The following is a 25,990-nucleotide window of genomic DNA, read 5'->3' on the forward strand; positions in this document are numbered from 1 at the left end:
TTTACTAAATGACTGGAGTATAAATTGTGACACAATATTTTATATATACCTATTAAAGTTGCAGAAGTGGAGTAGTAGAAGACTGGACTATATATTTAAACTAACTGGAAAACTTTAATCATAAGCACAGCTATTTAAGATCTCACAATTGTAATAAACTAATTATAACTACATATTACAACAAAAATGTTAAATCAGTTCCTGTGTCAGATATAAAATAATCCAACACATATTTACATTGAGTTGCAGAATATCATCCAGGGTAAACTTTTTATCCCAAGAAATGGATTGCCCAATAATATGTTGTATAGCCTCCCAATGCCTTGGTTGAAGACAGGGACTTCTTAAAGACACAATCACAGATAAGCCTTCTTTGAAATCCATCAGTGACTGCTTCAGACCTATTATAATATTATTTTCTGGTAAACCTGGGAAATATAAAATATTTACAGTATATCAGACTTTGTATTTCAGTTTGCATAAGCAAACACATTACTTTTATGTGTATATAACACAAGATGATATAATTTTTCTTTCTGTAATTATTTTTCTTTAGCATCCTACTAATTGTGCTCCATCATCATAGTAATTTGTTCCATTGCCATAATTTGTAAGAACATATTAAAAGTACAATAATGAAACATCTTTTTTTTTTACTTTATTTTTATTCAAATGGACATGGCTTTTTGAATAATATGGACATCGATATGCTCAAGTCCTAGGACTTGAAGAAGTCCAACCCTCCCTCACACTTCCCAAAAGAAGAAGAAATTTTTTTTAAGTTTAAAAGCTACTATGAATGCACCACCAGTTGCATCTCATCATAATTTCATTTCGTAGAATAAGAAAACACTGGTGCAAAATGGGTCAGTGGAGACACATTAAAATAATTGGAATTATTCTAAATTTACACCTGTTGAAGATTTAGTCCATAATTTCTAACTATTTTGTTTTTCTCAATAAATTGATGAACGGCTATAAGCCTCAAACTAGTGATTTTAATATTTTTACCTTTTTCCAGCATTTGAATTGTCTGCATGAGTCTGCTAACATCCTTTTGTATTAAATCCACATCAAGGTTCTCAAAAAGGGTACGTTTCCATCTAAAAGATAACTTCCCCCATTCCGCCAGTGAATCCCACAAGATTTTTCGCAAGGCTAATTCACTTTCAATTTCAGAGAGCTCTTTATTCACTCTCTGAGAACTTGAATCTCCAGCTTGACTAATCTGCGATATCCTTTCCAATGACAACGATCTCATGTCAGCGATGGAACTGTCAAAGAGGTCCTGGTAATTCGCATAACTTCTGGATTTGTTAGAAATAACTGCAGCTTCCTCCACAAGACTTTGGATCATCTCTTTAGCTGTCTTAGGCAAAGTTTTGCTAAGGAGGAGAACTGGATTTCTCACCTACATGGTATAAAAATATGACAAAATGTGTTCTAAGAATTTCAAAGTACAAAGTCTAGTATTAGTAACTGCTTAATTACAGTACTTAAAAATTTTAAAATGTGTGCAAAGTCAAATATCTGAAAAAAATGTTCAATTCTTTATGAATTTCTAATCTTTTACAGCATCATTCTGTTATTGTTTGTTCTGCTGTATGCACATGCAATCTATAAAACATTTACACTTACTAGGAGAAGAAAGTGGTATATGTAAGTGTTAAATTTATTTTTATTATTAATATGACTTTATTGCGCATTAGTATCTCACCAGCTGTGTTTGGACAACGGGCAATTCAACCAGTGTGTTGCCATGTTCAGAGAGTGAACATTCAATTAAATTTGGTTAAATATAAAATTTTGAATTAACCTTTCTTGTGTGCACGTCCATATCACTTTAAGTACATGCATGTTGTGCATCTACATAGTGAATATTTATGAACTTATTTATTTTTCAGGAGAAGTTTCCATTTTTCAAAGTTGGTGATAATAATTAAATGTATTAGTTATATCTCTAAGTTTGCAGAACGTTTTGACCCCAATTAAGCAAAATACTTAAGCATGTCTTAATTTTAAGCATGTTGAAGTCCAATCCTATCTATCAAAGCACTTGAGCACATGTTTAAGCTCCACTGAAGTTCCATTAACACCACTTGTGTCTTGATGCCTACAAAACACTTGACTATTCTTAGGTAGCTGGTGTGCTGTGACCACTTTTTAACATGTTGATAATAATCATGTCATTGTCACCTTGCGGTTCCACAATCTGTTGTATGCACCTACGCTGTTTTAAATACACATTGTATACGTTCTTTTGGCCAAGAACTGTCTTTTCATTTGTAGAGTGCTTAGCACAATGGGGACCTGGTCTTTGGGCAGAACTGCAGTACAAAATAAATAAATAAATGGGAATTAAGCATATGCTTAACTCCTTTATTGAATTGGGCATTTATCAATATATTACATAATTAATCCTCATAACACTTCTGTCAGCTACATGAGTATTGTTACTCACACATTACACATGGGAGAAATGAGATAATAGATATAATGCTAAGGATTTGCCCAAGGCCACAGTATGAGCCAGAGTGACTGTGAGAATCAGAATGCATGAGTTTCTGGTTATTAAACTCATTCTCAATCCACTAGACTAGACTGCCTCTAAAGATAAAAAGATGCTTTCTTAAAATACCAGTAACTTACTTTGTTCTTAAATTTCCTAAGTTCAAACTGTAGGTTACCAATATAGCCATCCAAGTCTCCACTGAATTTTATAATATTGTCATTCTTTCCTTTTTCACAAATAAGGATGGTTGATTTGAGATCATGCAGACTGCGAGTAAGTATCTGATACAAGGCAAATTGCTCAGCTGAAATAAAGATGTCATAGTCTCTTGCAATAGAATACAGTTGGGAAAGAGTGTTATACTGTGTCTCTAGCATTGGCAACTCTGAGGAAATCTGGCTCAGAAAAGTCAAGTGCTCAATAAATTCTTCTACTGTTGTTAGGTCTTTGTCCAGCTTCATAAGTGCTGAATGGATAACCTAAAATAATTGAAACAACAATCATTATGCTGTTCAATGACAACACACACTTTTAAATTATCTCTATTGTTATATTTTCTCTTTTTTATTATTGTAATAATTGGAAGGGAGTCAGGAATGATGTATTTAAAATAACAAATGAAGTGTGAGAGAGCTGGAGATAAAGAGCTAGATTTTCATTTACCCTAAGGCTAAATCTAAGAATGTCATTCCCATTTTGCACATGCATACTTGCATTAGCTCTCATTTGTGCTAGCACACAAACTAACGTACACACGGTAGCACAGGAAGGGGCAGCATGGGCTAGAGCTGCCCCAGTACAAACCTGCTTGAACCCCCATGGGCAGTGGTTCTCCAACTTTTTGTATTGGCAACCCCCTGCAGACAGCAAACTTCTGATAAGGATTCCTCCCCCCTTTTTAATATTTAACACTATTTTAAATAATAAATTTATAACCCTGTTCATAACCCTATTGTTTAATATGAATGTACTTTTTCTCACTGCTTTTAAATTAAAATATATTTTATCAAATTATTCTTATAAGTAGGAATTAATTAAAAATTAATTTACCTTTTCTCATTGGTTTTAAATTAAGACTAACACACATTTTATCATATTATTGTTATAAGCAGGAAAGTTATTTTTTTAAAATAGTTACTATTTAATACTGGGGGGTGAAGATTCTTTTTCAATATTACTTTTCACAGCAGACTTAGTGCCCCATTGCCACCCTTACTTCTGCGCTGTTGCTGGAAGCGGTGTTGCCACCTCCAGCTGCCCAGCTCTGAAGATAGTGGCATCGCCAGCAGCAGCGCAGAACTGCAAAAGTAAGGATGGCAATGCCATATCATGCTACCCTTACTTTTGCTTAACGTTTGACCTTTGCACTAGGAGAGGTGGTTACACAGGGGCTATGAAAAATTTTGGGGTGGCCTCTGCAAACCCCCATCACCACCTCTGCCTGTTAAATTATAAATTACATTTTTCCCCCAATCTCAGCATTCTGATTGGTCTGTAATTTAATGCAGCTCTTCAGCTACTGAACAATCAGTGTTGTCTCAGTACACTTTTTTAGTCTCAAGACAACAAACCTTCATGCACGATACGACAATCCCCAGAATCCAATTTTCCTTAAAATGATGATAATACAAATCTATTTTTTGTTTAGGAACAACAATCGCTGTATTATACGTTTACAATACTTTTTGAAGTAAATACCCCACATTGTGACTGAAAGGTGTGTGTAATTATCTAAATTTAAATTATATATTTTATAGCAGTTGCTTTTTTTGTACATATACTTGCAACCTCCACATAATAATCTTGCAACCCCGTGAGGGGTCACGACCCCAGTTTGAGAACCCCTGTACTAAGGGAAGCTAGCCTGGGTCACTGCTGCCACAGCCCAGGCTACTGAAGGTACACCATTTTGAGCATGCTAGAGCCATGAGAGCTAACGCGAGTATGTGTTCACAAGCTGGGAATGACGCTCCTAGCTTATAGTGTAGCTCTAGCCTAAGACTCTTTCACACCTTTCCAACAGCGTGAAGTGACTGACTCTGAGGTCAGACCCTTCTTTTTATAAAATATTGCCACTAAAAAGAACAGTTACCTACACTACAGGTAATTGGTTATTTGAGATGTGTTGTACTCATGTATTCCACTTCTGGTGCGCACGCGCCCCATGTACACAAAATCAGAGTCTTTTGAGCAGTACTGCCCATTGGGAGCTGCAACTACACCCTATGCACCCTCCAATACATCACAGCCAGTGGCATCAAGTGCAGGGCATCTGCAATCGCTCTCCAGTTCCTTCACTGCAAAGTATCCAAATTAGTGAGAACTCTAATAGTGGGGAAAGAGGGTTGGTTGAGGAAAAGATATACAGAAAACATCTCAAAGAACCAGTTTCTACTTATTGTAGGATAAGTAACTGTTCTTTCCTCTTCGAGTGAACGTCCACATGTATTCATCTTCTACTGACTCACAAAAATAACTTGTGTCCTGGAGATGGGTGCTAAGAATTCTGAATAATGAATACAGGACAGCTCTATCACAGTGGGCATCGGATCTTGGGCCCTCTAACATGGAGTCATACTGAGTGAAGATGTGAACTGAACTCCAGGTATCAGCTTTGCAATCTCTGAAATTGCGACACCGCAGAGAGATGCAGCAGAGTCAACCTGGGCTCTGATGGAATGAACCCTAACATGCTTAGATCATTCTAAGTGGACCAGCTCAAACCATGTCTTAACACAGTCCAAGACTCATTTTGACATTCTTTGAGTGGAGATTTGTCTCTTCATTCGGTCAGCAAATGCCAGAAACAGTCAAGATTCCCTGAATCATAGAGTTGGAAGGGACCTTAGGAGGTCATCTAGTCCAACCACCTGCTCAAAGCAGGACTAACCTCAGCTAAATAATCCTAGCGAGGGTTTTGTCAAGCCGCAGCTTAAAAACCTCTAAAGATAGAGATTCCAACACCTCTCTAGGTAACCCATTCCAGTGCTTCACCACCCTCCTAGTGAAAAACGTTTTCCTAATGTCCAACCTAGACCTACCACCCTGCAACTTGAGACCGTTGTTCCTTGTTCTGTCATCTGCCACCACTGAAAACAGCCTAGCTCCATCCTCCCTGGAACCCCCTTTCAGGTAGTTAAAGGCTGCTGTCAAATCCCCCCTCATTCTTCTCTTCTGCAGACTAAACAAGCCTAGTTCCCTCAGCCTCTCCTCAGTCCCCTAATAATTTTTGTTGCCCTCCACTGGACTCTCTCCAACTTGTCCGCATCCTTTTTGTAGTGGCGGGGCCCAAAACTGGTAAAAATACCCCAAATGCGGCCTCACCAATGCCGAATACAGGGGAATAATCACTTCCCTCGATCTGATGGCAATGCTCCAACTAATGCAGCCCAATATGCTATTAGCCTTCTTGGCAACCAGAGCGCACTGCTGACTCATATCCAGTTTCTTATCCACGGCCTTTTCTGCAGAACTACTGCCTAGCTCACTGGTCCCCAGTCTTTAGCTGTGTATGGGATTCTTCCGTCTAAAGTGCAGGACTCTGCACTTGTCCTTGTTGAATCTCATCAGATTTCTTTTGACCCAATCCTCCAATTTGTTTAGGTCCTCCTACATCCTATCCCTACCTTCCAGGGTATCTACCACTCCCCCTAGCTTAGTGTCATCTGCAAACTTGCTGAGGGTGCAATCTACCCCATCCTCTAGATCATTAATGAAGATGTTGAACAAAACCGGTCCCAGGACTGACCCCTGGGGCACTCCACTTGTGACCGGCTGCCAGCTAGACATGGAGCCATTGATCACTACTCGTTGAGCCCTATGCTCTAGCCAGTTCTCGATCCATTTTATAGTCCATTCATCCAACCCATACTTCAACTTGCTGATAAGAATACTGTGAGAGACCGTATCAAAAGCTTTGTTAAAGTCAAGGTGTATCACGTCCACCACTTTCCCGACATCCACAGAGCCAGTCACCTCTTCATAGAAAACAATCAGGTTGGTCAGGCAAGACTTTCCCTTGGTGAATCCATGTTGACTGTTCCTGATCACCTTCCTCTCTTCCAAGTGCCTTAAAATGGATTCCTTGAGGACCTGCTCCCTGATTTTTCCAGGGATTGAGGTGAGACTGACCGGTCTGTAGTTCCCTGGATCCTCTTTCCTCCCTTTCTTGAAGATGGGCACTATATATTTGCTTTTTTCCAGTCATCAGGGACCTCCCCCAATTGCCACGAGCTTTCAAAGATAATAGCCAATGGCTCTGAAATCACATCAGCCAACTCCCTCAGCACCCTCGGGTGCATTGCATCTGGCCCCATGGACTTGTATATGTCCAATCTTTCTAAATAGTCTTGGACCTGTTCCTTCAGCTCTGCAGGATGTTCACCTCCTTCCCATTCTGTGCTGCCCACAGTGCAGTAGTCTGGGAGCTGATCTTGTCTGTGAAGAGAGAGGCAAAAAAGGCATTGAGTACCTCAGCTTTCTCCACATCCTGTCACTAGGTTGCCTCCCGCATTCTGTCAGGGGCCCACACTTTCCCTAATCTGCCTCTTGTTGGTAACATACTTGTAGAAACCGTTCTCATTCCCTTTCACATCCCTTGCTAGCTGCAACTCCAGTTGTGCTTTGGCCTTCCTGATTTCATTCCTGCATGTTCGAGCAGCATTTTTATACTCCTCCCTGGTCATCTGACCAAGCTTCCACTTCTTGTAAGCTTCTTTTTTGTGTTTAAGTTCACCAAAGACTTCTTTGTTAAGCCAAGCTGGAGGCCTACCATATTTGCTATTCTTTCTGCACAATGGCTACATTCTCCCTCTAAACAGAAAGAGAAGTATCTGAAAATGTCCAAGGTATTAAGTTTGGCCTCCCACTGAGTAGTGTGACGTTTGGGGAAGAAGACAGGTAGGTGAATCATCTGATTCAGATGCAAATCAGAAATCACATTAGGTAAGGACCTTGAGTGAAGTCTCAGTCACTTTGTCCTTGTGGAGTACTATGCAGGGAGGTCCCGCTATAAGGGCCTGCATATCCCCTATTCTTCGGGCCAAGGTAATGCCACTGTCTTCATAGACAGGTGGTACAAAGAACAGGATGCCAATGGTTCAAAGAAAAGACCTATAAAACCTGTTAAAACAACATTGAATTCCAGGAGGGTAGGATCTGTGTGATTGAGGAGAAGGCATGAATAAGCTCCTTGAGAAATCTAGCCACGGTCTGATGTGAGAAGACAGTGTGGACTCCTACTGCATGGTGATGAGTAGATAGCCTCTAGATGTACTGTAATGGAGACACCTGAGTGCTTTAAGGTGAACAGGTAATCCATGATTGCAGCAAGCAGAATTTCCAAATGGGACAGTTGATTCTCTACAGCCCAGACAAAGAATCTCTTCCATTTAGCAGCATAGGTGAATCTAATAGACCCTGTCCTGCTGCAAGCTAGAAAGCTGCAAACTACCAAGTAAGATTTCACCCAATCTAGCATGGATCACAGGTGATGTCAGGCAAACTGTGTCACATAGTTGCGGGACACAATGTGATTTATGGGTTTTTTTTTGCAGGTTCTGGCCAATAGTGTCAGGGGAGACTGCAATTGCTTGATGATGTTTAACATAATGAAAAATCTGTCCTGTGGCAAACAGACTTTCACCAGTGAGGAGTTCAATACTGCCCCCATGAATTCTATGCTCTGAGTAGGGGTAAAAAATAGAGCAACAGAGAAAAGTCAGTCCGAGGCCTTGTGCCATGGAAACATCCAGGATTGCTCAAATGGAGCTATCCCACCGGCTGAGGTGACTGAATTTAGATCAGCCAGTCATTGAGATAAAGGCAGACTTAAATACCTTGACTTCTCAGATGTGCACCCATGATCACCAGGCACTCAGGGCCATGGAGAAGCCAAAGGGAAACATTCCATATTGGTAATGAAACTTTCGCACAAGAAATCAGAGGTACTTCCTGTGAGCCAAGTGAATTGCAATATGAAAGTATGCATCCTGTAAGTTGAGAGCTGTGTACTAGTCTTGAGGATGCAGAGTAGGAATTATGGACACTGATGTCACCATCCTGAACTTGAATTAATGGATAAACTTGTTGAGTCAACGATCTAGGATGGGGCACCATCTCCCTTTCTTCTTTGGCACCAGGAAATAATAAGAATAGAACTCCCCTTCTCAGGAATTCCATGGGCATTTTTTCCACTACTCCAAGTTGCAGGAGGGAATCTACTTCCTCCCTAAGCAATATATCATGAGAGTGGTTCCTGAATGGGGAAGGATTGGAACTGGATAGACTAACCCTTTTATAATGATTGGGGCGGGGGGAAGAGGGTGGTTCTGCAAAGCTCTCACCTGCTCCATTAAATCTGCTAATGGGAACATGGCAGATGTGAGATCTTGGAAACTTCAAAAGACTATTATACTGAGATGTGCATGAAGCTATAGGCACTAGGATTAGTTAAACTTTTTTATGTATAAATACTATGTGTATATTTGTGAGCTAGGGATTGTATTCTAGTTCCATGGGGGAGGGTTACAGAGTTTCCCCTAGAAAATAAAATCAGCGAGAGTTAATTAGTGCAGATCCTGGAACAGGTAAACTACATGGATTGACAGGCAGTATCTACTCTGTCCAATGCTACTTGGAGTGAAGATTTAGCCAGCAGCTTTCCCTCATCAGTTATGGACTGAACTGTTGCCTCTTGTCTTGAGGCAGTTTGTCCAAGAATTCAGTAAGCCCATTATTATTAATAGAATCTTATTTCATCATAAGTGCCTGTTAATTTGTAATGCAAAATGGCAAACTCAGTGATGAATAGTTTTTTCTCCCAAAGAGGTCTAATTGTTTAGAATCCTTATAAAATGTTACTGACCTTTTCTGTTGTTGCTTACTCCTCTCATTTGCTACTTGTGCAACTAGAGAGTTTGGGACAGGGTGTGAGAAGAGATAATCTGTTCCTTTAGCTGGTACATATTTTTTTTTGGTCATTTTGGGGGTAGGGACAGCAGTTGCCAGAATCTGCAACACAGTCTTTGCTGGCTTTCAGACTACCTCACTGATAAGGAGGGCAACCTTATTTGGAATCAAGCTGTGAAGGATGTCCAGTAATCAATGAGGAGCCTCCTGCACTTCCTCTAGTGGTATCTGGAGGTGCCTTAGCAAACCTTTTTCATAGTTCCTGAAATGCTTTAAAGTTTTCAGGAACTGAAAGTGAAGCTCATGCCACTACCTCATTGGGTGAAGATGATGATAGGACCAGAAGAGCTGAGACATCCCCTTGTTCTGGCTGATCATCTTCATCTGAATATTGCTCCTGTCTAGGGAACTGAGGAGGGTCCTCCTTGGGTTGAATGGCCTTCTGTCACCTCTTGACATGCTCACTACCTGGTTCCTCAGAGGAATGTCTTGTATAAAGGTCCCATGGACTTCAACAGAGATACTGATGTGTTTCAAAGGAGAAGGAAGAAGGACCCCCAGAGGGAGCATACCATATCATATGAGGCTGAGAGTCACTAAAGAGGGAGGGAGTGCTGAGACATTCCTAGATGCCCCATCTGGACTAATATCTCTTGAACTGGGGGGACCTCTGGTGATGTTTGAGTGATGTATTTCGACTGGCTGTGGATTCAGAGAAGGAATATGAGACCTCTAAATGGTGATGATGTTGGTTCCAGAGAGGAATGGGTTCTACCTTGACTTGTGGATGGTACTGGGAAGGAATATTGTATTATCAATGGAACTATTTTGTTTCTTGATATTACTGTAAATTCCCTGAGAGAAGCAAGGATTACAGTTATGTATAGAGCATTAGGTCATCCAATACTGTATACTGAGTCAGTGAAGGGGGTAGTCAAAGCTTTCTCCCTCATCAGAACCGATGATGTCATACTCAGTACTGGCTTAATCACACCAGAGTAGCACTCAGTACTGAAGCATCTGTATTGTTCTGTGCCGCACCTGCTGTAACAGAGGTGCCCAGTCACTTGGTACTAGACGGGTCAGTATCAGAGAGGGCCCCATGCTGGTAGACCTAATGCACGGGAGCCAACAGGCCCCTAGCTTTTGGCACTGAAGAGCCAATATCACTCTCCTTATGAGCTCCAGCCATACCCATATCATCATGTGGAGTCTCAGAATGCTTAGAGACAGGGTTCAATGAACTCTTCTTTGAAGAGGACATGCTAGGGGATTTGTCCCTACTCTGTTTCTGGTAATGTTTGCTCTTTTCTTCCTTATTTTCCCCCTGATGTTTTCTACTTAAGTCTTTTGTTGAATGTTTTAGGGAAGGAGCTCCAGGGCCAAACAAACCCAAGCTTAATGGGACAAACCTGGATTCCACTGACAAACATACTGGAGGGTTCACCAGGCCAGGATGTGAATCTGTCCTCTTGGACCTATCCATAAGGAAGCACTTCTCTGAGATGTCTAGGCTAAGGGTGAAATGATCTATAAATACAGCACTTTGAAAGTGGGGGAGTCTCCTCAGGGCAGTATAGGTAAGTGTCATGGTCATCTATTAACTGAGAACAGATAAACAGACAGACCCCACCATTTTTAAATCCTGGGGATTTTCGCATGCTACACCCCAGAACATATAGGAAGAGTTAAGAAAAGTGGAGGAGGGGGGAGATACCCCCTAAAAATTTCCCCAACTATAACTATCTCATCAACCAACTCTAACAATATATACACTACTAGTTAGATAACTAACTATATACAATTACAAAGAGAAGCTAAATTTAGACTAGCTCTAAATTTGATCCATCTCAGAACAAGGATGGTGAGAGGGAACTGTAGTGGCAGTTGGTCCTGCATAGCCCTTTATAGACTTGGTATGGTACACAAGGATAGATCGGATGCATGCACAGACCAATGGACCCCGCTAGCAAAAAGTTCCATTCAGAGGTATACAGAGCACATGGCAAAACCTAAAATGAATACAAATAAGGACAAACAGGGAAAGAAGGAATACATTGCCTCCATCCATGAGGCAGATCTCTCAGGTGTCCGTGTGGGAGGTGATGAGCGAGTAACGTGCTGAGATCTGTGCCGGAGTAGGTAACTTCTTGGCAGAGGAAAGTAGTGGAGAGTCAGGTTGGTCAGTTACCATTAGGTCTCTCTGAGTACCAGTACTGTGAGCAGAGGAGGTACTACAAATAGAGGATCAGGCAGCAAGGTCTCAGGAGGAAGTACAGTCAGTACCAGAAAGCAATAACTGCTTGCAGCCTGCACCAGCCCCTCCAGTACCATGGTAGTTCCTTCTGGGTGTGGTCCTTTGGTATTGGGATTTTCAGAGTCAGCTCTAGAATAGTACATTTGCACACTGGGAGCTCTGATGCTGAGATCTTTGGAGCTGATTGGACTGAAGTGCTTAGCACTGAAACACAGTTACTAGTACCAGTGGCATCTGTAAACTGAGCACAGATGTTGTGATAGCTGCTTCATGTCAAGGCATCAGTGGGGCCTGTTTTGAACTGCCTCCTGTACTGGACCTGCTTGGTGTCAGAGGCGCATATCTGTCTCCAGTGACCATGGGATTGGTGCTTTTTGAGGCCTCTCTCTTCATAAGATTGGTCTGAAGACACTGCAGAGATTCTGGCCAACTCCATGGTAGAGGAGCTCTGGAGTTCAGAATGAACTGTTGACTTACTGGAGTGCTCTCAGAGACAGTATGGTTTGATAAGGTACACTTTTCATGTTCAGGAGTCAACAAAGCCATTGTGGAACTCTCAAGGAGGAATGTTTTCAGGTGATCCTAGATTTTTGGGTCCTTTTCAGAAAAGGAACAGCATATAGAGCCCTTGTGTAGTATATGCACATCTCCCAAACAGAGGTTCTTATGTTGGCTATTGCTATAGGAATGGCTTCCTCACAAGAGTGGAGGTCTTGAATCTCAGGGATTTAGACTCTACCATGTCCAGGTGTCTGGTGCCAAGAGGCAGCACGTGGATTTGACTATCAAGCTCAAAGTTTTTGGGTTTTAAAAAATATATATATATATTTTCTCATAATTACTTATCTGTAGTTAGTTTTATTTAAATATGTGTTGGAAAAAATAAAACTGACTACATAACTAACTACAACTAACTATGTGAATTAAGTTGCACAGTGAGCCGAGACAAAGACACTGCAGATATTCCGTCTCTCAAACCACAGGTGGTAAGAAGGAATGGGAGAGCAGTTTTTGCCCACCCTGTCATTTATGCCTCAGCACTCGAAGGCACTGCTACTCACAGATGATGGCCTGACACCATGCACCATACATGGAGTGCATATGGACAACCACTTGTAGAAGAATTGGAAGTATTTTTTATAAAAACAATTTTGAAGATGACACATATCCCCCAAGTATAGCTTCCTAGAATCTGGGAAGTCTAAAGAGCATAATATATTACAAAGTTCAACATGGATCTTGCTATGCTGAACCTATTTTCCAGGGTAGGTCTTAAATTATGTGGAAGGGTACTACTGAAAGGCAATTGATACGATGAATGGATCTGATAACTAGAAAATAAATCTTTTTAACTGGAAACGGAGGAAATTTGCTATGGTAAACATGGAAAAATAAAAAAATGCATAACCCTAAATGACATTTCTAGAGTAACTTTTAAAAAGAACCATAGTTTAGGGTTTCCCTTCATAGAATAAAAATGATCATTTTAATTATATAATCTTTTAATGACACCATAGACACTAAGCAGCATTTGGTTTCATAATATTGCTGATTAATAAATGTGTGGAATACTACTATACATATGACATGCTATAACATTTTCATTTATTAATCTTACAGATGTGTGTAATAAAAATTATCAAGTCACTTACCTCTAAGAGATGTGAGTTTCTTGCTTCAATTATTGCATGCAAGGATGAACGTATTATATTAAGCAGTGTTTCAAAATATGGCAGGCAGTCTGTTTGATAGTTAATACTTCTGACTTTAATCATATGAATGCGTCTTTCAATAATCATACATACAATCTCTTTTAAATCATCTGTATACTTATTTAAGATGCTTCGGAAATCATGTGAAGATAATTTTCTTTGTAATGCTAAGATTTTCATATTCATAGTTTTAGCTTCATCCACCATGGCACAGTATTTCATAAAGTTTCTACTATAAGATTCAACTTGTGCCATTGAACTACTAAGAATGGACAGAAGAGTCACAATCTGTAAATTTAACATTTTAAGAAATAGTTACAAATTTCATTTTAACAAAAGGTTCGTCTAATTAAATTTTCTCTGTTAACAGCAATTAAGATATCGACTGACCAGTTTTGTAAGTTAATAATTTTTCAAAACAGTAATTGTTAAAATAGATAAATTGAACTTCTGTAAAAACATACAGGGGCTATATTTTCTTACATAAATTCAGATTGGTAGATTTATATTTCATTTACATCTACCACCCATGAGTCCCTCCCTAAAGACTCACTTCTAATATGATGCCCACAGAAAGAAAGTTTATAACATTTTTTTTCAAACGGATGGCTTCCCAGAGCATCTTATGTGTGTTTATTACAGTGTTAACTCTTCAGGGCAGGGAGCGTGTCATTTTTGTGTTGTGTATAGTGCCAAGCACATGGTTAGCACTCAACATATAACCAATTATTTTAAAATATACTTTTACAATCAAATGTTATATTACTATGATACATTTTTTAACTTTGCAACACACACTTTGTTTTGGTACCATGGATCTGTTCCTAGAAGTAGCTCCCAATTCGGCCATGGTGCTGGATACTCTTTTTCCCACAATTCTGTACAACTTTCAGGTGACTGCATTATTTTATGTAAAGATTGAGTGATGAAGACTGACAGATGAGTATCACGACAAAATGGAATAACTTGGGCTAAAAAGAGATAATTCAAAAAAGTTAATTTTCTGAGACAAATCTCAGAACTCAAAAATAAAATAATAATATAAGCAAAGATCTAAACAGTATGCATATTCTCGTCTGCTCCAAATATTACACCAATATTGTACTTGCCCATATAATCTACCCAATATGATACATAATGTAGAAATCACCAACTAAACTGAGCATATTGAATTAAAAATTAAGATTTGTATAGCTTGATAATTTTCTATTTATTTTATAATTTTCCATTATTTCACTACAATCTTTGTCCCATTTCACATACAAAGTCTTGGTGCTCTAAAATCCATTTTTTCCTATTAACAAATTATACTTAAGTATGTATGAATTCCAAGCTTCCAAAGATTAATTTGTTATTTACAAATGAAAACAATATTGTTTTGGTGCACCACACATTATGCACAGGCAGTAATAGAGCAGAGCACAAGGAAAATATGTTGCAGAATTTAATTCATCTTCACACAACGATGTAAAGTATTTTAAAAGCTATAAGATATTCTAGTGATGGAAAGAAAAACAGGGTTACTTACCAGTAACTGTTGTTCTTCGAGATGTGTTGCTCATATCCATTCCCATTTAGGTGTGTGTGCGCTCCGTGCACAGTTTCTCGGAACTTTTTTGCCCTTAGCAGTCCCGGTAGGGTCGGCTCAGGCGCCCCCTGGGGTCCCGCGCCTATGCCGCGGTACATAGGGCACTGCCGACCCCACCGGCCCCCAGTCCCTTCTTTCTGCCGACTCCAACAGTGGGGACGGAGGGTGGGTGCGGAATGGATATGAGCAACACATCTCGAAGAACAACAGTTACTGGTAAGTAACCCTGTTTTCTATCTTCAAGTGATTGCTCATATCCATTCCCATTTAGGTGACTATATAGCCATACCTGGAGGTGGGTAGGAGTTAGCATTGCGCCGCCCTGGCCAGGACGGCTCTGCCAAACCCCGCATCCTCTCTCGCCTGTTGTATGATGGCGTAGTGGGACGTGAAGGTATGCACCGTCGACCAGGTCGCTGCTCTGCAGATATCCTGCAGGGGCACTCTTCCCAGGAAGGCCACAGACGAGGCCTGAGCCCTGGTCAAGTGTGCCGTTACAGCCCCTGGAAGCGGTACCTTTGCCTGCTCATAACAGGTCCTGATGCAGGCGGTGATCCAGGTAGAGATGCACTGGGTGGAGACAGGTGAGCCTTTCATCCGGTCCGCCACCGCCACGAACAGCTGCATTGACTTCTGGAAGGACTTGGTCCTCTCGAGGTAGAAGGCCAAGGCTCGTCTGACATCCAAGGAGTGCCATCTCCGCTCCTCCTCCGAAGCATGTGGTTTAGGAAAAAACACAGGGAGGAAGATATCCTGGTTATAATGAAACTGGGACACCACCTTCGGCAGGAAGGCCGGGTGGGGCCTCACTCGGACCTTATCTTCATAAAAAACCGTATAGGGAGGTTCTGAGGTTAAGGCCCTTATCTCAGAAACCCTTCTGGCTGATGTGACAGCCACCAGGAAAGACACCTTCCATGAGAGGACGAGCAGCGGGCATGTAGCCAAGGGCTCAAAGGGGGGTCCTGTCAACATGGCGAGGACCAAGTTCAGATCCCAGGGAGGCACCGGGTCGCGGACCTGGGGATATAGCCTCTCCACACCCCTTGAGGAACCTAGATGACATGGGGTGTGAAAACATGGATCTGCCCTCCATTGGCTGATGAAAGGCCGAGATGGCAGCCAAGTGTACCCTGAGAGAGGCCAGGGCTAAGCCCTGTAATTTCAGGTGGAGGAGGTATTCCAAAACTGCCTGAATTGGCGAGGAGCTCGGCAAGATGCCCCGGGTCTGAGCCCAGCTTGTAAAACGCTTCCACTTGGCCCTGTATACCAACTGTGTGGAAGGCTTCCTACTGTTAAGTAAGACCTGCTGCACTTGTATGGAGCAGGATCTCTCTCCCTCCGTCAACCACAGAGTCTCCACGCTGTCAGGTGGAGGGAGTCCAGGTCCAGGTGGAGCAGGCGACCCTGGTCCTGGGAGAGTAGGTCGTGCCACCTCGGAAGCGGTAAGGGCGTGGCTATGGACAGGTCCAGCAACATGCTGAACCAATGCTGTCTCGGCCAGGCTGGGGCGATCAGTATGATGTCTCCCGTCTCTCTTGATTTTCAAGAGGACTCTGGATATCAAGGGGACGGGGGGAAAGGCATACATGAGGGTCCCCGTCCATTCTATCAGGAACGCATCGGAAATGGAGCCTGGTTCGCGCCCTCTGAGCGAGCAGAACCTTGGGCATTTCCTGTTCCAGGCCGATGCAAAGAGGTCCAGATGGGGAACCCCCCACCTGTGGAAGACAGAATCTACCACCTCCTGGCGTAGTGACCAGTCGTGCCGGGGAAGAAACGACCTGCTGAGGCGGTCCGCCTCGTCGTTCCTGACCCCCGGGAGGTGAGAGGCAGCTATGTGGAAGTCGTGTCTCACCGCCAGTTCCCAGAGCAACACAGCCTCCTGGCACAGGGCCGAGGAGTGTGCTCCCCCCTGCCTGTTCATGTAGAACATGGCTGCTGTGTTGTCCGTTAGGACCTGCACTACCCTGCCCCGGAGGAACCGGAGGAAAACCTTGAAAGCAAGGCGGACTGCCCTGAGTTCCCTGACGTTGATGTGCAGGGATATCTCTCTTGGTGACCAGCGCCCTTGGGTATTGAGGTTGCCCGTGATGTGCGCTCCCCACCCCACATCGGAGGCATCGGTGATTAGGGTTACCGATGGGACCATCTCCCTGAAGGGAACTCCCTTCAACACTTCCCTCGGGTCCTTCCACCAGAGTAGGGAAGTCAGTAGTGGGGTGGGTAAGGTGACTATCCTGTTGAGAGGATGTCTGATTGGGGCGTACACGGAGGCTAGCCACCTTTGAAGGGGTCTGAGTCTGAGGCGAGTGAAGCGCACCATGTACAGACATGCTGCCATGTGTCCCAACAGCTGCAGGCACCGCCTGACTGTCGTCGTGGGGGACCTGTGAAGGTCGTTTATCAAGGCCGCCATCGCCTCGAAGCGAGGTCTCGGAAGGAAGGCTCTGGCCTGTGTGGCGTCTAGCGTGGCCCCAATGAACTCTATGCGCTGCACCGGGGTAAGAGTGGACTTCTGCTCATTGATGAGCAGTCCCAGGTCGGTGCAAGCTGTGCATGTGAGTTCCAGGCTGTTCCTGACATGGGCTCTGGACTTGCCTCGATCAGCCAGTCGTCCAAGTAGGGGAAAATCTGGACACCTCTGCGGCGCAGATGCGCTGCTACCACTGCCATACACTTCGTGAAAACTCTGGGGGCAGACGAAAGGCCAAATGGCAGGGCTGTAAATTGGTAGTGGGCCCCTGCTACCATAAACCTTAGGAACCTTCTGTGTTCTGGGAGGATAGATATGTGAAAGTATGCGTCCTTGAGATCGAGGGCTGCATACCAATCCCCTGGATCTAGGGTAGGAATAATAGATGCCAGGGAGACCATCCGGAATTTTTGGCGTCTGATAAACTTGTTCAGACGGCGGAGGTCCAGAATAGGCCTTAGGCCCCCTTTGGCCTTGGGGATCAGGAAGTACCGGGAGTAAAACCCCTGTCCCCTTTCCCCTGGTGGAACGTCCTCCACTGCCCCCAGCTGGAGGAGGGAGCAAATCTCCTGAGTGAGGAGTTGCTCTTGTAGTGGATCCATGACGTAGGGTTGGACCGGAGGAGAGTCCGAGGGGAAGGCCGTGAGTTGTACTGCATATCCCCTGCGGACAATACCAAGGACCCATCGGTCCGACGTGATACTTTGCCAACATGCGTAGTACGGCCGTAACCTGTGGGCAAAGGGTCGGTCGCGAGGCAGGGGGTAAGTAAGAGTACCACCCCCTTGCGTACCATCAAAAAGGCTTTTAATTACTTTGGCCCTTGTTTGAGCCACGGGTTCCCGCCGAAGACCCCGAACGATTACGGCGGTTGGGCCCTCTGAACCTCTCCCAACCCCTTCTGGGTTGGGCTGGTCTGGGGGGCTGCCTTGGTGGCTGCTGAGGCTGCTGCTGGCCCTGAGGGCGGTCTTGCCGCCTTGCCGCCTGAGGGGTGTAGATCCCCAGGGAGCGTAGCGTGGCCCTCGAATCCTTGAGGGCGTGCAGCTTGTCATCAGTACTGTCCGCAAAAAGCCCAGCTCCATCAAAGGGGAGGTCCTGGATGGTACGCTGGGCTTCTTGGGACAGTCCCGAGGACTGAAGCCACGAGGCCCTCCTCATGGCGATGGCCGATGCTATAGCCCGACTGGCGGCGTCCGCCGCATCGCTGAAGGAGCTCAGGGCTGCTCCCGCTACTGCAGTCCCCTCCTCTATGACCGCCATAAAGTCCGCAGTCTTATCCTGGGACAGTGACTGTGGAAGGACCTCAGCAAGCCTCTGCAGCGAGGACCATAGATTGAGGTTGTACCTCCCTAGGAGCGCCTGGTGGTTGGCGATCCTGAGCTGCAGAGACGCTGTTGTGTAGGCCTTGCGGCCGAAGAGGTCCAGCTTTTTGGCGTCCTTGTTCTTTGGGGTGTTGGCCTGACCCCCTTGTCTCTCTCTCTGGTTGACAGCTTCAACAACCAGAGAGCACGGTGCCGGATGGGTGTATAAGTACTCCACCCCCTCCAACGGGACGGAGTACTTCTTCTCAGCACCTTTGGCAGTTGGTGGGACCGAGGCTGGAGTCTGCCACAGGGACTTGGCCACCTTGAGCACCCTCTCATGTATTGGGAGGGCTACCCTGGATGACCCTACCATCCCCGAGGCTCCAAATAAGGGGTCCTCCTCCTCAGAGAGCTCCCTGAGATCTAGCCCCAGGTTACCAGCGACCCTCTTTAACATGTCCTGGTGTGCTCGAAAGTCCTGCCATGGACCCTTGCGATCCCGGAAGGTGACATCATCGGGGGATGAGGAGGAGGACTGGGGAAGGGGCTCTGTGGAGGGGCCTTCCTCCGTATCAGATCCCTCGTCCGAGGGATGATCCCTTTCTCTGTGGGACGCTGGAGGTGGAGGCAGTGGTGCCCCAGATGATTTAAGGGAGACCGTCGCTTGTCCCACCTGTGTACCCCAAGGGCCCCAACAGGGCCACTGCCAAGGTCCCTGGGGCCATTGTGGAGCCAGCATCAGTGCCGAGTGGGTCACCCGGTGCCGGGATCTGGATCCAGAGGCGCTTGACCGACGCTTGCCCGTGTTCTTGGGTGAGCGGCTCCTGGAACTGGAGGACGACGGCGAACGGTGGTGCCGTCGTGAGTGGTGCCGGTGGGAGGAGGAGCTGCTCGAGCCCAAGCGTCACCGTCCTCTTGATGACTTTCGACGGCGCTTGCCTCCCTTAGGTGACCGGGATCGGTGCCGTCGGTGCCGGCGAGAAGATCGGGACCAGGATCTGGATCGGTGCCGACCTGCGGAGCGAGACTGAGCGCGGGATGGACTGCGCGTCGGTGCCCGGTGAGACGGTGCCGAAGGCGTCGGTGCCGCGGGTAGTGGTGCCGATGACGCCGGTGCCGCAGGTAACGGTACCGTAGGCGGCGACGGTGCGGCTGGCTTTGCCACAGACGGCGGTTCAGGCTGCGCCGCCATGGAAGGCTCCAGGAGCTGCACCGGACTGGGTGCCAGGGATCTGGACCAGTGCCGAGTGCTGCGGTGCCGAGCTGGGCTGTCGAGGGATGAAGGTGTTGTCGTCCCCCGAGAGCTCCTCGATCGACCACGGTCCCGTGGCGATGAGGAGCTGGACTCGGTGCCAGAGCTGGGAGGGGAGCCCGCACTCTCCACCCTCCGCGGCCGTCTGGGGGGAGACTTCGACTCCTGTCTCCACCCACCGGGTCCACCCATCACGGGCTTACCCCGGGACGCAAGCCCCAACCTCGGCCGAGGAAGGGGGGGGAGGCGTGGGCAGGCCCATGAGGGCGCGTGCCGCGGCGAATGCCTCCGGCGTCGACGGCCCCTGCAAGGGCTCTACCCCACTCCGGGGAGTTGGGGAGGGCTCCTTGCGTGGAGATGCCGGTGCCGGAGAATCCTCTATGGCACGTGGCTGGGGCATCTCCAGACTCCCCCGGTGCCGGGTCGACGGTGCGGAGGAGTCCCGGTGTGCCGTCTCCTTTCAGCGCTTCGGTGCCGGCCCTTTGGATGACGACGGTGCCGGCGGAGCGCTCCGCACTGAGGAGACGCTCGGTGCCGCAGATGACCGCGTTGGCTCGGGGTCCGGACGCAGAGCGGACTCCATCAATATCGCCTTCAGCCGCACCTCTCTCTCCTTCTGGGTCCGCGGCTTGAAGGCCTTACAAATTTTACATTTGTCCCTGCGGTGCTGCTCCCCGAGGCATCGGAGGCAGCGTGAGTGAGGGTCACTCATAGGGACCGGCTTGGCACATTCAGTGCATGGCTTGAAGCCTGTTGAGCCAGGCATGGCCCAACAGAGAGAGAGAACCCCTAAGAGTTTTCTCTAAACTATGTATAACTGTACTATAACAACTAAGCGAATAAAGAGCTAAGGGTTTGCGACTTGCAAGCAAGAAGCAAAGTTCCAACAACCGTCAACGGGCGGAAAGAAAGAACTGGGGGCCGGTGGGGTCAGCAGTGCCCTATGTACCGCGGCATAGGTGCGGGACTCCAGGGGGCGCCTGAGCCGACCCTACCGGGACTGCTAAGGGCAAAAAAGTTCCGAGAAACTGTACACGGAGCGCACACACACCTAAATGGGAATGGATATGAGCAATCACTCGAAGATAGAACCGTTACTCACCTAATGCAGTAACTGATGTACTTTGAAATGTGTTTCACTGTGGGTACTCCACTTTAGGTATATCGCGTCCCACATCCTTGATCGGAGATCTTTTAGCAGTACTCATCCGGGTTGCGCATGCACAGCTCCTGTCTCGTGGCGTTGTTGGCACGTCTTTGGCACACGCACAACATCAATCAATTGCCCGGCCCCCGCTCAGTTCCTTCTCTACAGTAGAGTCCCCTATTAGGGCGCCGAAGTAGACAGGAGGAGGGAGGGTAGTGGAGCACCCACAGGGACACACATCTCAAAGAACATCAGTTACTGCACTAAGTGAGTAACCATTTTTTCTCTTTTAGTGATGTCCCTGTGGGTGCTCCACTTTAGGTGACTATGTAGCCATCTCCATCATTTGGTGGAGGGACTTTGGTGTTACTTATTGTGTATAGATTGTGGCATCTCTAGCAGATGCGTGATCAATTGCGTAATGTTTTGTGAACGTATGGGCTGAGGCCCATACGGCTGCCTTGCATATATGTCCGTGATGGGAACATTATTAAGGAATGCTGTGGTTGTGGACATCGCTCTGGTTGAGTGAGCTCTAAGTATCTGATGGAGTCTGTAATTCTCTCTTTCCGTAACATGTGTGAGTACATTCTTTTATCCACTTAGATAGCCTTCAGCTAGATATGGCCTTGCCCTTTTCTATGTTCGGCCACTGAAATAAACAGTTTATCTGATTTCCAAAATATTTTTGTTCTCTCTAGGTAAAATGCTATCGTTTGTCTGACATCTAGCCTGTGGAGTGTGGCTTCCTGTGGGCTCGCGTGTGGTTTGGGATAGAAGATAGGTAAAATAGATGGGTTGGTTAATGTGGATGTCTGAGACAATTTTTGGTAGAAACTTTGGGTGGAGCCTGAGAGTGACCTTATCTTTGTGAAATATCGTGTATGGTGGATGTGCCATGAGTGCGTTAATCTCCCCCACACGCCTGGCTGATGTGATGGCAACTAAAAATGAAACTTTCATAGACATATGTAAAAGTGAGCATGTTGCTAATGGTTCGAATGGTGGTCTAGTGATGGCCTTTAATACTCCATTTGTCTGATGGATAGAGATTATCAATTCAGGATACACTATCCCATTTATATCCATCCCTCCACCCTCAACCCTTCCCTGTCCCTCTTCAGGGACCCAACTCACGTGCAATCACTGGATGCCGTGCTAATTAGAATTTAGCAAGTTGACGGGAGATACGCAAGCCACTCTACATAGCTTGCATATCTCCCTTCGACTGCTGTTGAATTTCGTGGTAAGTGTAGGCTTAATTAGTCAGCGGATGCGTGCCATTGGGAGATGCCCTGCATACCACTGCTGGTACGTGTACCACAGTTTGGGAACCACTCGTCTATAACTAATCAATTTGCAGGTAGATGAGTGAACAGAAATTCCATCCTTTTGGGTGGGATACAGTATTTTCATCATTCCTTTTGTTATTGGGGGAATGGTGGATGGCATCTGCCATATGGTGTCGGCTGGTTCCATCTACGCTTCATCCATGGGGAGTGCGATTTTTTATGATGTGGTATGCAGAATTTTTAGTAATTTGGGATGAGACTCTGTGGCCTGGTCTACACTGGCAACAGAGGTCAAAGTAACATCGCTTACGTCAAACACCTAAAGTATGCATCTACACTGACACGTTAGTTCTGTCGATTAAAAGCACGGTAAGAGTCGAGCTAATAAAACCACCTCCGCAAGTGGCGTAGCACGTAAAACGAATTTCATGGGTCGAATTTGCGTCAGTGTAGGCAGAGCGTAACAAGTTGATGTTACTGGCCTCCGGAAGCTATCCCACAATGCCCCATTGTGACCACTCTGGACATTCGCACTCTGCTGTTACATAGCCATGTAAACAGGAAATAGATTCTCCCCTCAAGCCCTGGGAAATTTTGAATTTTAATTTCCTGTGCTGCCAGCATGGAGACTAATGTAGATGAACTCGTCATGGCTACTGCACAGCCCAAACACGCTCCAGCATGGAGTCGCCCAGAGGTCTTGGATCTCATCAGTCTGTGGGGCAAAGAGTCCATTCTGGCTCAGCTCAGAGCCAGTAAAAGAAATATAGATATTTACGGGAAGATATCCCAGGGCATGTTGGAGAAGGGGCACAACAGGGATGCACAATGTGCCGCATGAAGATCAAAGAGCTACATCAAGCATATAAGAAAGCTAGGGAAGCTAACAGACATTTTGGCTCCTCACCCAAAACATGTTGCTTCTACGAGGAGCTGCATACAATTCTCGGTGGGGACCCCACCACAGTGCCACCACTCAGCATCAATACCTCTGCTGAATCTCAGTGCAGGGAGAATGATGAAGACTCTGTGGATGAGAAGTAGGAGGAGGGCAGCAGGGTGCATGAGAGAGGGGTGTCCATTCTCCCAGAGAGCCAGGACCTATTCCTGACCCCAGAGCAATCCAGCAACACTCAGGACGTCAGTAACAATCGTGATCCCGGGGAAAGCACAACTGGTGTGTTTCTTTTTTCTTTTTAGGTTATGTCTCTGATCCAACTTCTAAAATGGCCTTTGCATTTGGAGGGGAGAGTATTTCTGGGTGTTAGCAAACTTCACTGGAGGATTACTCCTAGAACAGATTATTTATGTGAAGAGGTATGCTCCAAGAATCATCCATTGAAATCTCCAGGAAACTCTCATGCAGGTAATCTGTTAACCTTTGCAAAAGGTTTCTCGGGAGGGCAGCCTTGTTTCTTCCACCATGTTAGGATACTTTTCTGCGCCCCACCACAATCAAATGAGCTGGAATCATGGCAGAACACAGCATAGCAGCATAAGGGCCAGGCCTATGCCCCAATGCTTGCAGAAACTCTTCCCTTTCCTCCCGCATTACCCTCAGGAGACTGATATCGCTCATGGTCACCTAGGGAAGACTGCATGTTTAAAGTACCCGAGCTATACAGTCAATCCCCTTTAATCCTCTAGTCCCATTTGTATGGGCATAATGTGTTGGTTCAATAGTTTTCCTATGGTTTCTGATGCTACAATTCACCTGCGGTGGTGTCCTTTGATCATCTCTGCCCACCTCCTCCCAAACCATTCCTCTGCATGTAACCAGGGAGCCCGGTAATCCCTCTCATAGATTAATTTTGGACTGGGGTTTTTCCGCTAATTAAACCTCTCTATAACAGATGAAAGGGCCCCTGGCTTACCATCTCCATAACAGCAGTCTGACCCAGCCCTTCTGAGATATACAGAATGGAATGTGGGTCTGGCTTAGCCTTGTGCACATGAAGGGGAGTACTTTGAACATTATAGCAGTTGCTTCAGTTATTTGGGTCTGCTAACAATGGCAACGTTGGGCTTTTATTGTCTTTCTGTACACACCTTGGCCTTGGCCTCCTTGGCCAGAACTGCTGCTTAAAGACTTTCCCAGATCATAAAGAGGAAAAAAAATCGTAGGAGGACATGTTTGGCGAGCTCATGAATGCCTCCACGGCAGCTGAGACAGATATCAGAGCATGTCTTGTCCCAGAAACTGGACATGGACATGGAACATAGAAGATCTGCGCAGGAGCACAATACGCAGCAGGAGATGTTGTGTATAATAAGGGATCAGTTGGACATGCTCAGGCATCTTGTGGAGCTCCAGGAAGAATGGTGGCAGGACAGAGTCCCTCTGCAGCCCCTCCAGAATGCTCCTCCACCTAACGCTTTGTTGCTGTCCTGCACCCTCAAGCAGTGTAGGAGGAGACTGGGCAGGCTGCAGTATGTGGTGCACTCCATCCCGGACGAGGCAAGCAGAAGGATGTGGCAGCTCCGTTAAGAAGTGCAAGCAACCACACTTGCTTACATGTCACTTGAAACTGCGATTTTACATTCATTCACACACCCCTCCCCCCCCGCCCAAGCAACGTTCATAAATAAAACTTTTGAGCATTACAAAATATCTCTTTATTAATTCATAGCTTGAGTGGGGATAAAAAAGGAGCGTGCTGATATTGACGGTAGGGGGGATGGGAAAGAAAAGCACAAAACATATAGACATTACTGCTGTTCATTGCAGAACCAGTTTTTCAATGCTTCCCAAAGGCAAAGTGCTCCGCAATTTGATATGAGCATACTGTTGGCATTTGGCTGCTCAAAATTTGCAGCCAGCCTTTCAGTCTCCACAGCCCAACCCTGGAGGAACTTTTCCCCTTCACTTCACACACATTATGAAGAACGCAGCACACAGATATAACTGATGGGATGTTCTTTTCACTGATGTCTAGCCTAGTAATGAGACATCTCCATCTGGCCTTTAAACAGCCAAATGCACATTCCACCACCATTCTGCAAGTGCCAAGTCCATTATTAAAACACTCCTAACTGCCAAGGTGCCCAGTGTAGGGCTTAATTAGCCAAGGCAGTAAGAGGTAGGCAGGATCCCCCAGGATCACTCTTGGCATTTCCACATCTCAATGTTTATTTTTTGGTCTGGGAAGAAAGTGCCCACCTGCATCCTCTTGAACAGACCCGAGTTCCTAAATATGTGCACATCATGCACCTTTCCAGACCACCCCACACTGATGTCAGTGAAACGACCCCTGTGATCCACAAGGGCCTGTAACACCATAGAAAAGTATCCATTGCGGTTTATGTACTCTGTTGCAAGGTACTCTGTTGTCAGGTGCTAAGATTGGGATATGTGTCCCATCAATAGCCCCCCCCCCACAGTTTGGGAACTCCATCACAGCAAACCCACCCAGTATGTCCTGCACGTTTCCCAAAGTCATTACCCTTCGTAGAAGAAGCCTATTGATGGCCCGGCACACTTGCATCACAGCAGCTCCCTCTGTAGATTTACCAACTCCAAATTGATTCCAAACTGACCAAT

At 45.6% G+C, this 25,990-nt stretch overlaps 1 protein-coding gene across 1 annotated transcript in view; it reads right to left on the reverse strand.

Annotated features, from left to right (window-relative positions):
• Positions 1 to 25,990, reverse strand: part of DNAH14 (dynein axonemal heavy chain 14) — a 584,657-nt gene that overhangs the window by 407,236 nt on the left and 151,431 nt on the right. Inside the window, exons 19-26 of the mRNA XM_067564773.1 lie at positions 19,560 to 20,026; positions 18,436 to 19,431; positions 16,700 to 17,670; positions 13,331 to 13,685; positions 2,650 to 2,991; positions 1,225 to 1,411; positions 1,012 to 1,194; positions 238 to 428 (exon numbers count right to left, since the gene is read on the reverse strand). Coding sequence (XP_067420874.1) covers positions 238 to 428; positions 1,012 to 1,194; positions 1,225 to 1,411; positions 2,650 to 2,991; positions 13,331 to 13,685; positions 16,700 to 17,670; positions 18,436 to 19,431; positions 19,560 to 20,026 — 3,692 coding nt within the window. The remainder of the gene's footprint in view (positions 1 to 237; positions 429 to 1,011; positions 1,195 to 1,224; positions 1,412 to 2,649; positions 2,992 to 13,330; positions 13,686 to 16,699; positions 17,671 to 18,435; positions 19,432 to 19,559; positions 20,027 to 25,990) is intronic.

The sequence above is a fragment of the Emydura macquarii genome, unplaced genomic scaffold (genome assembly GCF_026122565.2).
Source record: "Emydura macquarii macquarii isolate MOO-44397 ecotype Brisbane River unplaced genomic scaffold, CSIRO-AGI_Emac_v2 contig_2676, whole genome shotgun sequence".
In the NCBI taxonomy this organism is placed as follows: domain Eukaryota; kingdom Metazoa; phylum Chordata; order Testudines; family Chelidae; genus Emydura; species Emydura macquarii.